The 14,042-nt window shown below is 41.6% G+C and overlaps 1 protein-coding gene across 1 annotated transcript in view; it reads right to left on the bottom strand.

Annotated features, from left to right (window-relative positions):
- atrx (ATRX chromatin remodeler) overlaps nt 1–14,042 on the bottom strand; it is a 124,401-nt gene that overhangs the window by 22,102 nt on the left and 88,257 nt on the right. The window contains exons 27-29 of the mRNA XM_034181272.1: nt 13,711–13,819; nt 12,659–12,836; nt 12,152–12,343 (exon numbers count right to left, since the gene is read on the bottom strand). Of these exons, the coding sequence (XP_034037163.1) occupies nt 12,152–12,343; nt 12,659–12,836; nt 13,711–13,819 (479 nt within the window). The remainder of the gene's footprint in view (nt 1–12,151; nt 12,344–12,658; nt 12,837–13,710; nt 13,820–14,042) is intronic.

The raw sequence follows: 14,042 nt of genomic DNA, 5'->3' as shown, positions 1-14,042 counted from the left end.
GTTGACGTCACATTTTAGTATCGGCTCGGCTCGCTTGGAACCGTTCCTGAGCAGGTACTAAAAAAAAGCGCTCGGTACCAGGTACTAATCCTAATAGAAAAGCAAAAAACCGAGTAGAGTCGAGCCGAGTAGTACTACTTTTGTGAAGTAGAAAAGCGCTTTTAGATTTGGGCGCTATTCGCCTGCGACTCCCAATGGTGCCACCCTGTGGTCAGTGACATGCGCAGTGGCTGTGGACTACAAATTTCCGCTGTTGCAACAGTGGCTGCTGCTGCTGTATTCCGATCCAGCGGAAGTGAGCAAAATTGCACAGTTGACGTGGTGAATGATAAAACTGAAGTCGGTAAAGCGGACCTGCGAAAATTGAGGCAGTGAATGAAAACATTCAACATTAAATCGAGTACAGCAAATGATACAATTGAAGTGGGTAAAGTAGAGGTACTAAAATTGAGGCAGTGAATTAAATTAGCCAATGTTATAATTTTAAGACATAATATTTATAAGATTAATATTTACCATAATGTGATTTTAATGGCATCCAAATTTGATTCTAATTTTCAAAGGGGTAATATTAATCAGATGTTTTTTACGTCACTCATTTTCATGTTTAGTACTTCACACCTTCCATTTTTATCAGGTCCAGTTTTACCCTTTTGATTTTTTTAACCACATTCAATATTTACTGCTTTGACTTTTAACCACATTAATTGTTTTACTGCTTTCATTTTCACCACATTCAAAGTTTTACTGCTTTCATTTTCACCACAATCTATGTTTTACTGCATTCATATTTACCACATTCAATATTTCAATTAATTTTGATCACTTTGACCCTTCATACCAGCCAATGGTATAGGTCAATCAAAACTAGAAAAACAGACTCAGGGGCAGCTTTCTCCCCAGACCGATCACTGCACTGAACAATAACAAATCACTCTAATCTGCACTTTTCAAGTTTCTTGTGCAATATCTGTAAACCATGTGCAATATGATTCCACAGTTGTATATTATATACAATTCTCGTTTTACATTTTACTTGGTCCACATTTTATTTTATTTTATGTTTATTTAGTTGTACATATACTCTGAATAATTTATTGTTAAATTTTATTATCTTTTATTTTGCTAAAAATTATTTGCACCATGGAAAGCACCTTTTTGGAGTTGCACTCAAATCTCGTTGCAATGCAAATTACAATGACAAAGGCAATTCTGATTCTGATTCTCTGATTAACCATCAGATGACAAGGTAAAACCTCATAAATCAATCTAAAGTCAGTTTTAAGCAGAAACGAGGCGATAATGGGTGATGCTCTGAAATGACCGACGCGCAGTGAATGCATCAGCTAGCAGCTCGTGTAGCGGCAGAGCTCTGATGGCTTCCTCCATCTTTTGTGATGAAATTATGCTGAATTTATGTGGAAATGAGTGTTGCACAAAAGCTTCAGATATCTGTCGCTGGTATAGGTGATGACTGGAGTGCAGTTTTAAGCAGAAATGAGGTGATAATCCGTGACCGAGGCGTATTTAAGCATGTGCAGTGAAGGGAGAAACAGGCAGAAACATTTTTTAGACGGGACCGTTCGGTCTGTGACACGGGAACATGCCTAAGGGCCCCTTCACACATAACACCAAAGACGCAGAAACTGGAAGAAAATCCACAAACCAAACATGAAATGGGGAACCATCGCGCGCATGCACGAACACAGTGCGAGCAGCTGGGACATGTTGCACTACATCGCGCCTCTGATGTGGAGAAAAATAAAATAAAAAACTAGCTGGATAATTAGTGAAAATCAGTGGGTTGATATAAATAACCAATAAAAGGGGATGCAGTACAGAACCCCACAGGTAAATAACCCTGGTTAAATAAAAATAAATGCCACTCACGGGATTCGAACCTACAATTTATAAAAGCTCCAATTACCAGATGGAAATGTTACAATCACTGTCTTATAACAGGAGCATAAAATCGCTAAAATCATCAAGGAGATAAAAGTATTTCTATATATATATATATATATATATATATATATATATATAAAAAAAAAATAAAAAAAAAGCGTGATAACTGACCAAACAACATTTGTTATGGCGTATTTCTGCTGATAAGTGACTGAAAGTGGCACTGTTGGCTTGTCATATAGTCCTGCGGTGTGCCACTCACAGGACACGCGTGTCCTGTCACACAGACTTGACATTCAGATCACCTGCTGCGTGTCCACACTAACTGACGGTCTGTTTCAGCTGGGACAGCCTGTCGATGTGCGCGCTCTCCAGCCCATAGCGATAGCGATATTTCTTTTTATGAATTTCCACATGAGAACAGCAAGCACACACACACACGTTGTCACGGTGGACAGTTGTATGGTCCTGTCCGTCAAAACACGGTACGTGCTCTGCAGCTGTGATGTCCAGGACCAGAGATGTCAACAGCTGCTGTTGTTGGCAGCCAGCCACGTCCCCTCTCAGTTCAGCGCACAGACCAAGGTGTCAATTTGGAATTAAATGAGGCGCCTCACAAAGCAAAGGGGGGGGGGGACCACACGCACGCCACGTGTTGGGGAGAGAACGGGAGAAACACACACACGTGTTGTGGGGGGGAGCAGATACTCTGGCATGTCTCGTGTACTTTAGACTGTAGACAATTTCACAACCAGCTCAAAAGTGGTTTGCTGCTTACTATTTTTGTGGTAACTCTGCGAATGGCCACACATTTCCAAGTGCTCCACGAGCAGTATTAGAAGTTCGTGTGTGTCACCTGGAATTTGGCTGAGACCTGCCACGAAAAGGATTGAATGGGCTCTCACAGGGCACTCTCCTTTCTGCCGCTTGTGTGCGCGAATGGTCGTAGCGACAGGTGTACGAGGCGTTGGAGGCAGCTCTGATTTTTCACAAATGGCATGCAAGTCCTCCTTCGTGCGCTACTCGGCTTCAATTGTGTAATGTATTAAAGGGGCCCTAACATAAGGCACACTGTCAGACATCAGAAATAGTGCTTGCCTTCAAGGTAGTGTTTACCTTTGTGTTGAGGAATATGAGCAGGAGAAAGTGTGTGTGTGTGTGTGTATATATATAAGGTCTATTAGATAATAAACCAACCCTTTTATTTATTTTTTTTTAACTATATGGATTTGAATGACGTGCGATTACACCAATCATGCTTGAGCCCTCGTGCGCATGCGTGAGTTTTTTCACGCGTGTCGGTGACGTCATTTCCCTGTGGGCAGGCCTTGAGTGAGATGTGGTCCCGCCCTCTCGGCTGAATTCCTTTGTTTCACACGCTGCTCGAGACGGTGCGCGCTGCTTTATCAAAATTTTTTCTGGACCTGTGAGGAATATCCGAGTGGACACTATTCGAGAAATGAAGCTGGTTTTCGGTGAAAAGTTTAACGGCTGATGAGAGATTATGGGGTGTTTCTGTCGGTGTAAGGACTTCCCACGGAGCGGGACGTCGTGCAGCGCTTCCAGGCGCCGTTGTCGGCCTGTTTCAACCTGAAAACATCCTAATTTAAGGCTTAATTCACCCAGGATGTCGTGAGAGAACAGAGAAGATTCAGAAGAGGCCGGCATGAGGACTTTATGCGGACATTCCACTGTTTAAGGACATGTTTTAATGAAAGACGTGCGCGCAAATCTGTGTGCGCCACGACAGGAAAAACACCTCCGTGTTGAAAACCATTTGTAAAATTCAGGCGGCTTTTGATGGCTTTCAACAAGTGAGTAACTGAGAAATTGTTTAACAGCTTGGGCATGTTCCAACTTGCCCGTTAAGGTTTCCAACGGAGGTGTTTTTCCTGTCACGACCCCCCGCGGTCGGGTCCGGCCCGACATGCGACTCTGCCCGCATGTTCTTTCATTACAAAATGTCCGTTAACAATGGAATGTCCGAATAAACTCCTCATGCCGACTTCTTCTGAAAGTTCTCTGTTCTCTGACGACTTCCTGGGTCAACAGAGCCTGAAATGTGGAGGTTTTCAACTTGAAACGGCGAGACGCTGCCGCCTCGAAGCGCAGATCGCCGTCAGGCGCGGTGGGCCGTCATTACGGCGACACTACCAGACCAAAATCTCTCATCAGCCGTTAAAATTTTTTTACCGAAAACCAGCTGAATTTATCGAATGGTGTCCACTCAGTGGGCGACTCCTCTCTCAAAGACTGCCCACAGGCGAATGACATAACAGACAGGCGTGAAAAAACTCTCGCATGCCCACGAGGGTTCAAGCATGTCTGATGTAATCACACGTGATTCAAATCCATATGGTTTTTGAAAAAAATAAGGTTGGATACTTTTCTAATAGACCTCGTATATATAAATCAACAATTTGATTCCTGAATACAAGCAACAGGCCACGCACCAATTTTTTTTGTTGTTGGGGGAGTTTAGAGACACAAAAGCTGCCCAGTTAATTACATTTGGAAGGTCAGCATCAGAGAGGAGATTAAAGATACTAAGAGTCTTGCAACAGACCACAGTGCAGGTAAGAAGCCATGCAGTTTTCCTTCACCTCCAGAAACTCCATGCCCTCAACTTCATTACTGTCATCTCCCCCTGAAATACTACAAGCTCAGGCATGTTTTTTTTTTTTGTTAAAGGTGGCAAAAAAAAAGAAGATGGTTTGAAGTCGAAGAGGTCTCAAAGTAGACGTACGCAAGACAAACTGAAGTTTGGGGGGGGACACTGAACATCACAGGCCAATGATATATATTTTTTAAAGGCTGTTCACAGCTGAAAATCTCCTTTAAGGTTCCAGTAATTTCCTACCCTTAATGAGACATGCATGGTGTAGCTTATTGCTCCAGTCTGTTTCTGTCTTTACTGCGGTTTAAAAGCAGCCACTCTCCAGCCTTTCAGTATACTGGAGTCTAATGGGCACCGTAGCCAGCACCTACTGAGCATACAGACAGTGACATACATCCACAGTCTGCATGATTTACAGCCTTCGTATAATGCAACCCATTATTTGCAAAGAAATTTCAGGATGTAAAATTTACTCAAATACAGTCACACCATTAATTGTTCAAGTGATTGCATGCAACAAGACCAGTAAATATGAGGGTGTTTCAGGGCTGGTGGGTGGTGTATTAAAACATCATGTCCGAGCTGCAGAGACCTTTTTCATTAGTGAAAAAAATGCATGTGCTTTCCTTGTCTCCAATTATTTCCTCAGAAGACCAGGAAGACATCTTTAAGAAAGGGGTTTAAATAATAACCTTTCATCAAGCAGTGGATACCAGGGGCAAAAAAAGTTCCTTTACTGAGCTTGCTTTGAACATTCAGGGGCAGAGTGGAGAGTAACTAACAGATGGTTGCAGAGACAGCAGAGAGAAGTTAGTGTGGCTAATGGTTATGGACCAGAAAAGGTGAGGACATCAATAAAGCACTGAGGTGGAGTTAAGGAAGGCGTGATATAAGGTGAAGACCATGCACAAATGTCAACAGGCAGGCCATAATCAGGTAAAGCCATGAGCAGGAGGAAACGAGAAGACAATTGACTTCCATTTTCTCCTTCAGGGAGGTGGTGGCAAAATGGTTTGCACGTGATTTAAGAGGTTTTACTTTGCCACCTGATGGTTAATAATCACATTATTCCCTTTGGTCGGTTTGGGTGTAGAGTGTCAGACTCCACTGTGCCAGGTTTCATTAATCTCATTAATTTTAGGACTTTCTGTAATATATTATTAAATAATGTTGGACGTATGTGGAAATGATTGTTGTGCAGAAGCTTCAGAGACCTGTCGCAGAGATATATGATGACTGAAGCTTTAATTAGAAATGAAGCGATGATCGGTTAACGCTGTTGTATCCGACTGACTTCCATGTCAGAGAGGAGGGTTGTCAATCAAACCTCGCTTTCCAGAAACGACCAATCACAGCAGAGCCATTGCCGACCTGGTTCCCTCCTCCTCCATAGTGCCGAAACCCTCCTCTCATGGTGCCATAATTTTTTTTTGAGCAAGAGAGTAGAAATCCCTTGCGCACATGCAGAAATCAACTTTGAGAGGTCGAGGGTGCGCTGGTAGTCTCTCGCAGCACCTTTTCTCTTGCTCGAGGAGCAGTTTCCTCACGCGCGCAATTAATATCTACACATGTGAAATAATATAATACGCCTGAACGCCTTTTTTTTACGCGAGTGTGATTTTGGCGCTGATCTGATGCCATAGTAATGGTGGGAATTTCAGTGGAAGCAGGACCAAGAAATTAGTTGATCTTTAATTAAGGAATGTTTGGGGGGGGGGGGTTACATCCTCCCCACAACATCCTCTTTCTGTCTGGATTTGCGCTTTGTTTGCAGTCTTTTGATTTTGCGTCAGGATGGAGGAAGCACGAACAGTGATTTTAAATGCATTTCGTCTGTAGTCCAACTTATCAATAAAGAATCTGGAGTAGTTGTTGCAGGCCAATGAAGAGTGGGGCCAATTTAAGCTCTTGGCTTCTGTGGTTTCTACAACATAATGACTTTTTGAAGAAATTTAGCTGACAAAATGCAAATCTAAGTGTGAAGAAGAGGGAAAAAGTTCAACAATCTGTCTGCTGTGACTTGAATTGTTCTCTCCTTGTGAGCGTCATGTTGGCTCCTTGTGATGGAAGGTGTCTGACTCATCTTCACACCATTCCAAAAAGCAAATTCCTTCCATAATCCTCCTGTCCTGCTGCCACGTCACTGTTAACCCCTGGCCAAAAAGATCAGCTTCTTAAAATGCTCAGTCTTTCATACTTGCATGTACATCTTAGTTGATGTATTAAAGATCATGCACATGTAACAGGTCACAGTGCCACTACTATATCATTCCTCTTCAAATCTCTGACTGTGCTCCATTTAATTGAAAACAGGCTGCAACTTGTGAATATGGAAGGTGTGACCACTGATATTAGCCACTGGGTGAGTGGATTGACAGTGTTCCTACCTGTTAAAAGCAAAGAAAGAGGATAGCAGCAAAAATATTTTGACACTGAAAATGAAAAAGAGTTTTCCATTAAGGCACTCAGAGAGGCCTCTTGACTGCCTACTGAAACCAACCAGCTGGGATATACAGTATTCTTTTAATCCATTCTGTTTATAGATTTCACTAAAGAAGCCCAGGCTAAACCAAAACAAAGAGGTAAACCCACTTAAAGGGACAGGAATAAACCCAAAGGCTGGGAGGATTGGGTCAATGTATTTTAGATATTAAAGGCAACAAACAAGAAATTAGAAAAACTGCAAGATGAGTGTGGGTTTACACAAGCCAACAACTCTGCTTCACAGCAGTGTTGCAATGAGAATACTATTCAGTAAATAGCAGTAAACAGACAAATCTTTGCAGCTGTGCAGGACTGGTTGGACGATGCGAGGGCTATGTGCTCTTATTAAACCTCAGGGGGCCTGAGGGGGGTACAAATAGTGACACCGCACCTGCATTAAGTAGAAGACAGATTAGTGCGGGATCATGAATCCAAAAGCAAAAAAGATCCAAAGCTGGATGCATGATGACCACATAGGTACACAGGTTTATCCCTGAAGCACTACCTATTGATCACACAACAGTAATACTATTTAGGGAAAAGATGGTGGATAATTAAAATTATATTATTATGAAATCTTACGTTTTCAGCATGTGTAATAATTCTCAGTATCACTTAAAAGGGAACGATATAAATACAGTGAGGAAAATAAGTATTTGAACACCCTGCGAGTTTGCAAGTTCTCCCACTTAGAAATCATGGAGGGGTCTGAAATTTTCATCTTAGGTGCATGTCCACTGTGAGAGACAAAATCTTAAAAAAAGAAAAAAAAAAATCAAGAAATCACAATGTATGATTTTTTTTTTTTTATCATTTATTTGTATGTTACTGCTGCAAATAAGTATTTGAACACCTACCAACCAGCAAGAATTCTGGCTCACACAGACCTGTTAATTTTTCTTTAAGAAGTCCTCTTATTCTGCACTCTTTACCTGTATTAACTGCACCTGTTTGAACTTGTTACCTGTATAAATGACACCTGTTCACAGACTCAGTCAATCACACTCCAACCTGTCCACCATAGCCAAGACCAAAGAGCTGTCTAAGGACACCAGGGACAAAAACTGTAGACCTGCACAAGGCTGGGATGGACTACAGGACAACAGGCAAGCAGCTTAATAGAAGACAACAACTGTTATTATTTATTAGAAAGTGGAAGAAACACAAGATGATTGTCAATCTTCCTTGGTCTGGGATTCCATGCAAGATCTCACTTTGTGGGGTAAGGATGATTCTGAGAAAGCTCGGAACTACACAGGAGGACCTGGTCAATGACCTGAAGAGAGCTGGGACCACAGTCACAAAGATTACATTAGTAACACATGATGCTGTCATAGTTTAAAATCCTGCAGGGCAGCAAGGTCCCTCTGCTCAATCCAGCACATGTCCAGGCCCGTTTGAAGTTCACCAGTGACCATCTGGATGATCCAGAGGAGGCATGGGAGAAGGTCATGTGGTCAGATGATACCAGAATAGAGTTTTTTGGAATCAACTCCACTTACCATGTTTAGAGGATGAGAACAACCCTAAGAAAACCATCCCAAACGTGAAGCATGGGGGTGGAAACATCATACGCTGGGGGTGCTCTTCTGCAAAGGGGACAGGACGACTGCACCGTATTGAAGGGAGGATGGATGGGGTTATGTATTGCAAGATTTTGGGAAACAACCTCCTTCCCTCAGTAAGAGCATTGAAGGTGGGTCATAGCTGGGTCTTCCAGCATGACAATGACCCCAAACACACAGCCAGGGCAACTAAGGAGGGGCTCTGTAAGAAGCATTTCAAGGTCCTGGAGTGGCCTGGCCAGTCTCCAGACCTGAACTCAATAGAAAATCTTTGGAGGGAGCTGAAACTCCAAACCTGAAAGATTTGGAGAAGATCTGTATGGAGGAGTGCACCAAAACCCCTGCTGCAGTGTGTGCAAACCTGGTGAAAAAGGAAACGTGTGACCTCTGTAACTGCAAACAAAGGCTACTGTACCAAATATTAACATTGATTTTCACAGGTGTTCAAATACTTATTTGCAGCAGTAACATACGAATAAATTTAAATAAAATCATACATTGTGATTTCTGGATATTTTATTTATTTATTTATTTTAGATTATGTCTCTCACAGTGGACATGCACCTAAGATGAAAATTTCAGACCCCTCCATGATTTCTAAGTGGGAGAACTTACAAAATCACAGGGTGTTCAAATATTTATTTTCCTCACTATATTTACAGCTAATCAATGCATCAACTTATTAAACCTTCACTCATTTCTGAGTTTTCCTAGTTTTGGCAGGAGCTTTTGATCATCTTTCTTTTCAAATTCTTGGCCACCTTATGTTTAGATGTCGGGGTTTTCAGTTTTCCCTAAGACAATCCAAGTTCCTTCTTGCGTTCATCTCTCTTTTCTTTGACTTTTAGCCATTTCTTTTTAAAATACAAATATTGTTTACATTGAAAGGTACTAAATTCATTAACTCCCATTTTCATTTCATGTAAAAAGAGAGGAGGGCTGTAGGAAAACCATTGCTTATCTGGCTAGTACCTGACTCAATAAATATAAAAAGTACATTAATGCCAACATTTATTTTCTTATGCATAATGCAAGTGATAATCAAATAAAAATATCTTCTTACCTCCCTATTTGTTTTCCTGAGAGTATAAACTCTCGTCTGTATGCTAACGGTGTTAGCACTGTTAGCAGCTTCGGCAGATTCACCCGTTAGCTCCACTTAATGTAGGATTACTGGAAAAATACACAGCTCATAACTTTTAATATCTACAACAAAGTAAACCGTCAGGAGAACCACTGCACAGTCCCCAAAAATATGGGTTAATAAACACAAACCCAAACAAAAAATAACCCTTCTTCATTGGATTTTATTGGTGGCTTGCAAACCAACATGGAGCACTACCACCACCAACTGTTTGGGTGTGGAACATGAATGGATTCTGACATATGTTGTCAAAAATAACCCAGAAACGTTCACCACATAAATAAAAACCCGGATTTCTGGGAATTTCCAGAAAACTTTCATCACTGTAAGAATGAACATTAGTATTAACACAAGCAAAAACATAGTGAAGAGAACAAGACACGTAGGCTACTGTGACAATTCACTGATTTACTGTTACACTTAACGTGCTGGCAAACAACTAAAATACTCTCATGAAAGTAACTGGTAGAAAATTTGATTAGCAATGTAACTCAGTCACAACACAACTCAAAAATATTGTCTCAGAAATGTATTTCAAAAATAATGCTTGGGCCAGCCTGGAAAAAAAAAATAAGGAAAATAATCCAAATACGAGGTCTGTTAGAAAAGTATCGGACCTTTTTATTTTTTTCAAAAACTATATGGATTTGAATCACGTGCGATTACATCAGACAAGCTTGAACCCTCGTGGGCATGCGAGAGTTTTTTTTCACGCCTGTCAGTTACGTCATTCTTCTGTGGGCTGGCTTTGAGTGAGGAGTGGTCCACCCCTCCCGTCGGAATCTCTGTCTGAGAACTTCCTGAGAGACTGACGCTTTGCTTGATCAAAATTTTTTCCAAAACTGTGAGGCACATCGAAGTGGACATCATTCGAGAAATTCAGCTGGTTTTCTGTGAAAATTTTAAAGGCTGATGAGAGATTATGGACTGTTGCTGTCGCTTTCAGGACTGCCCACGGAGCGGGACGTCGCGACGCGCCCTGAGCCGCTGCTGTCTGCCTCTTTCGAGCTGAAAGCTTCCAAATTTAAGCCTCTGTTGACCCAGGACATCGTGAGAGAACAGAGAACTTTCAGAAGAGGTCGGGATCAGCAGTTTATCCGGACATTCCACTGTTAAAGGAGATTTTGTAATGAAAGAAAGTGCGGATGGGTCCGCGTGTCGGGACGCAGCCGGCGCCGCGCGCCGCCACAGGAATAACACCTCCGTTGCAAGCCTTAAGGACAAGTTGGAACATGTCCAGCTGTTAAACAATTTCTCAGATACTCACTCAACTGAAAGCCATCAAAAGCCGCCTGGTTTTTACAAATGGTTATCAACACGGAGGTGTTTTTCCTGTGCCGCCGCACCGACCCATCCGCACGTCTTTCATTAATAAAATCTCCTTTAACAGTGGAATGTCCGGATAAACTGCTGATCCCGACCTCTTCTGAAAGTTCTCTGTTCTCTCACGACGTCCTGGGTCAACAGAGGCTTAAATTTGGAAGCTTTCAGCTCGAAACAGGCAGACAGCGGCGGCTCAGGGCGCGTCGTCCCGCTCCGTGGGCAGTCCTTAAAGCGACAGTAACAGTTCATAATCTCTCATCAGCCGTTAAAATTTTCACAGAAAACCAGCTGAATTTCTCGAATGATGTCCACTTCGATGTGCCTCACAGTTTTGGAAAAATTCTGATCAAGCAAAGCGTCAGTCTCTCAGGAAGTTCTCAGACAAAGATTCCGACGGGAGAGGTGGACCACTCAAAGACAGCCCACAGGCGAATGACGTAAATGACGTAACCGACAGGCGTGAAAAAACTCACGCATGCGCATTCAAGGTTGTCTGATATAATCGCACGTGATTCAAATCCATATAGTTTTTGAAAAAAATAAAAAGGTACGTTAGTTTTTATCACAGACCTCGTACATATAGGCTGTGTCCTAATTCAGTGTGAGCATTTTTTTTTTTTTAAACAGGGCTGTGTCCCATGAAACCCTTCAAGCCGTCACACCAGGAAGACTGGAACAACCAGTTCTGAAATGAGCCAGTCAAACCCACAGAACATATTGCTATTGCATCACTAATTTTACCAGCCTCGACCCCCCGTTGCCTGGCAACTCTGACAGCTGCACATGACAGGCTGGCATTGCAGGCATATTTATTTTGTCAGTTTTTATTTATTCTTAATTAATAACTCTACTTATTTACAATTGTATATATGGAGCCCCAATGTGTACTTTTGTCTTTTTTTTTTTTGGTAACTGTGCAATGACTCATGGGCTTGTTTGGGCCACAAAGGATACACTTGTTGTGTCCTTTGTTTTTCAGGGAAAGAAGGCTGCACAAGTCAACCGCTTCACAAGGAGCCTTCGAAATGGGATAGCCATTTATGATGCAAGCAGTTGATGACTGCAGTCTTAGGATGCCAAACTGAGACAATCATAGCATTCATATATGCATACCTTGGGCAGCATGGGAGTTGCTCTCTTGCTCTTTTTCTCCGAGGGATCATCTAGCATGTCTGGCTCAAAAGTGTAGAGCTCAGCCAGCTCATTCATTGTAAAGTGCCTCTCAATCTGTTGCTGGTCCACCACTCGGAAAGACAGGGACTGCTTCGTTACCTGCCGCTCATAAATTTTTTCCTCCATTGTACCCTGACAGACAAAAAGCAAAGAGACCATAAAAGATGTGTTGTGGAGGAAACTTCAACTGCACCACTAACTTTGCAACATACTGAAGCAACTTGGTCCTTAAGGACAACACTGAAGTTAAAAGGGCACACCAAAACTAACGTCAAAAAGATGAGGGGAAATAATTTTTTTTAAGCATAACACTGCTGGCCTAATCACTTAAATTTCTTTGATGATAGAAAAACCAAGTGTTTTATTGAGACCATAGATTAACATATTTAGTGGCTGATCATTGCTGGTAAATCAAATCATGTACAAAAAAAGCTGTAAGAAACTCACCTGTGCTAGGAACCTGTATACGAAGACTGTCTTAATCTGGCCAAAGCGGTAGACCCTGAAGATACTCTGGATATCATAAGAGGGGTTCCAAGAAGCATCAAAGATGATGACCCTGTTGGCTGCAACCAAATTGATTCCAAGAGAGCCAGCTCGTGTTGAGATGAGGAATAAACGGCCTCTGAGTAAGTGCAGAAGAGCCCATTCATGACACAGTAGGAATTAAGCACTTCTGGAATTAAGGATTTATCCAAAAGCCCTGTAACACCTTGACCATTTAGCCAGCATATGCCGACCGTATTAAAATATGTCTAATAAATTATGCAGCTGTCACAACTTGATGATTTAGCCAGGGTATGCTGACAGTCTCGTTTCGTCAAATTTCTTGTTTGTAATAATTTTTTTTGTGTGAAAATGTATGTAGACATTACAGGTACAATACCTTGTGTTGCTGGTGTCATGATCTCAATGAGACAAACCTAGTTAAATAAGGGTTAAATTAAAATAAAATTTTCAGATGTTTTCTAAAATCAGGACGCTTTATTTGGACAGGTTTTCATCAGAATGTGGTGATGAATCCGACTGAAACGACCAGGTAAAATTAAGACTTTATATTTACTCCCTGTGTAAATGGTTTCAATATTTGAAACAGTCTGCATGAAGACTGCAGCTTTCAGCCAATCAATGGAGAGCATCACTGGACGCATTTCGACTTATGAGTAAATTACAACTTGCCTACAACTTATGTCCCACATGTGCAGAACGTACGAGTCATACGCTGGCATATTTCTAAAATGTTGTGCATGCTCAAAATGTTTTGAGGTATTCGGTATATTACGACGTATATCAGCGTGCTCTTAACTTATTAAAAATAAATAAATAAATAAAACGTACCCATAATATATTATATTAGACGTATATCCTCGCATGCCAGCGCTTTTAATACGGTCAGCATATGATGGCTAAATCGTCAAGGTGTCACAGGGGTGTAAACTCAAGTTTGTTTGTAATAAAAATTTTTGTGAAAATTTAAGTACACATTACAGGGACAATACCTTGTGTTGCTGGTGTCATTGAACTCCTCAGCCCACTTCTTCCTGGTGGTGGCATTGGTAGAACCATCCAGACGATAGTAGTCAATGTTCCTGAACCACTTTCCTTCACCTTTGAAAGATACGACAATTAATGCCATTGATACAACTAGATTCACCAATCTGTAGATACTGTGCTGCAGATGTCATTATGTCACATGATTACCATCTTGGTTGGAAAAAATGGTTTGCTCCAAGATTAGTAAATCATTACTGTAATCCTGTTCTTCAATACCTTCTTATTTTGAATGTTCTAGCTCAAAGCGCATGCTATGGTTTCATAGTGACCATATGGG

Source organism: Thalassophryne amazonica, chromosome 11 (genome assembly GCF_902500255.1).
Source record: "Thalassophryne amazonica chromosome 11, fThaAma1.1, whole genome shotgun sequence".
In the NCBI taxonomy this organism is placed as follows: Eukaryota; Metazoa; Chordata; class Actinopteri; order Batrachoidiformes; family Batrachoididae; genus Thalassophryne; species Thalassophryne amazonica.
This window is presented reverse-complemented; position numbering and strand designations above follow the sequence as displayed.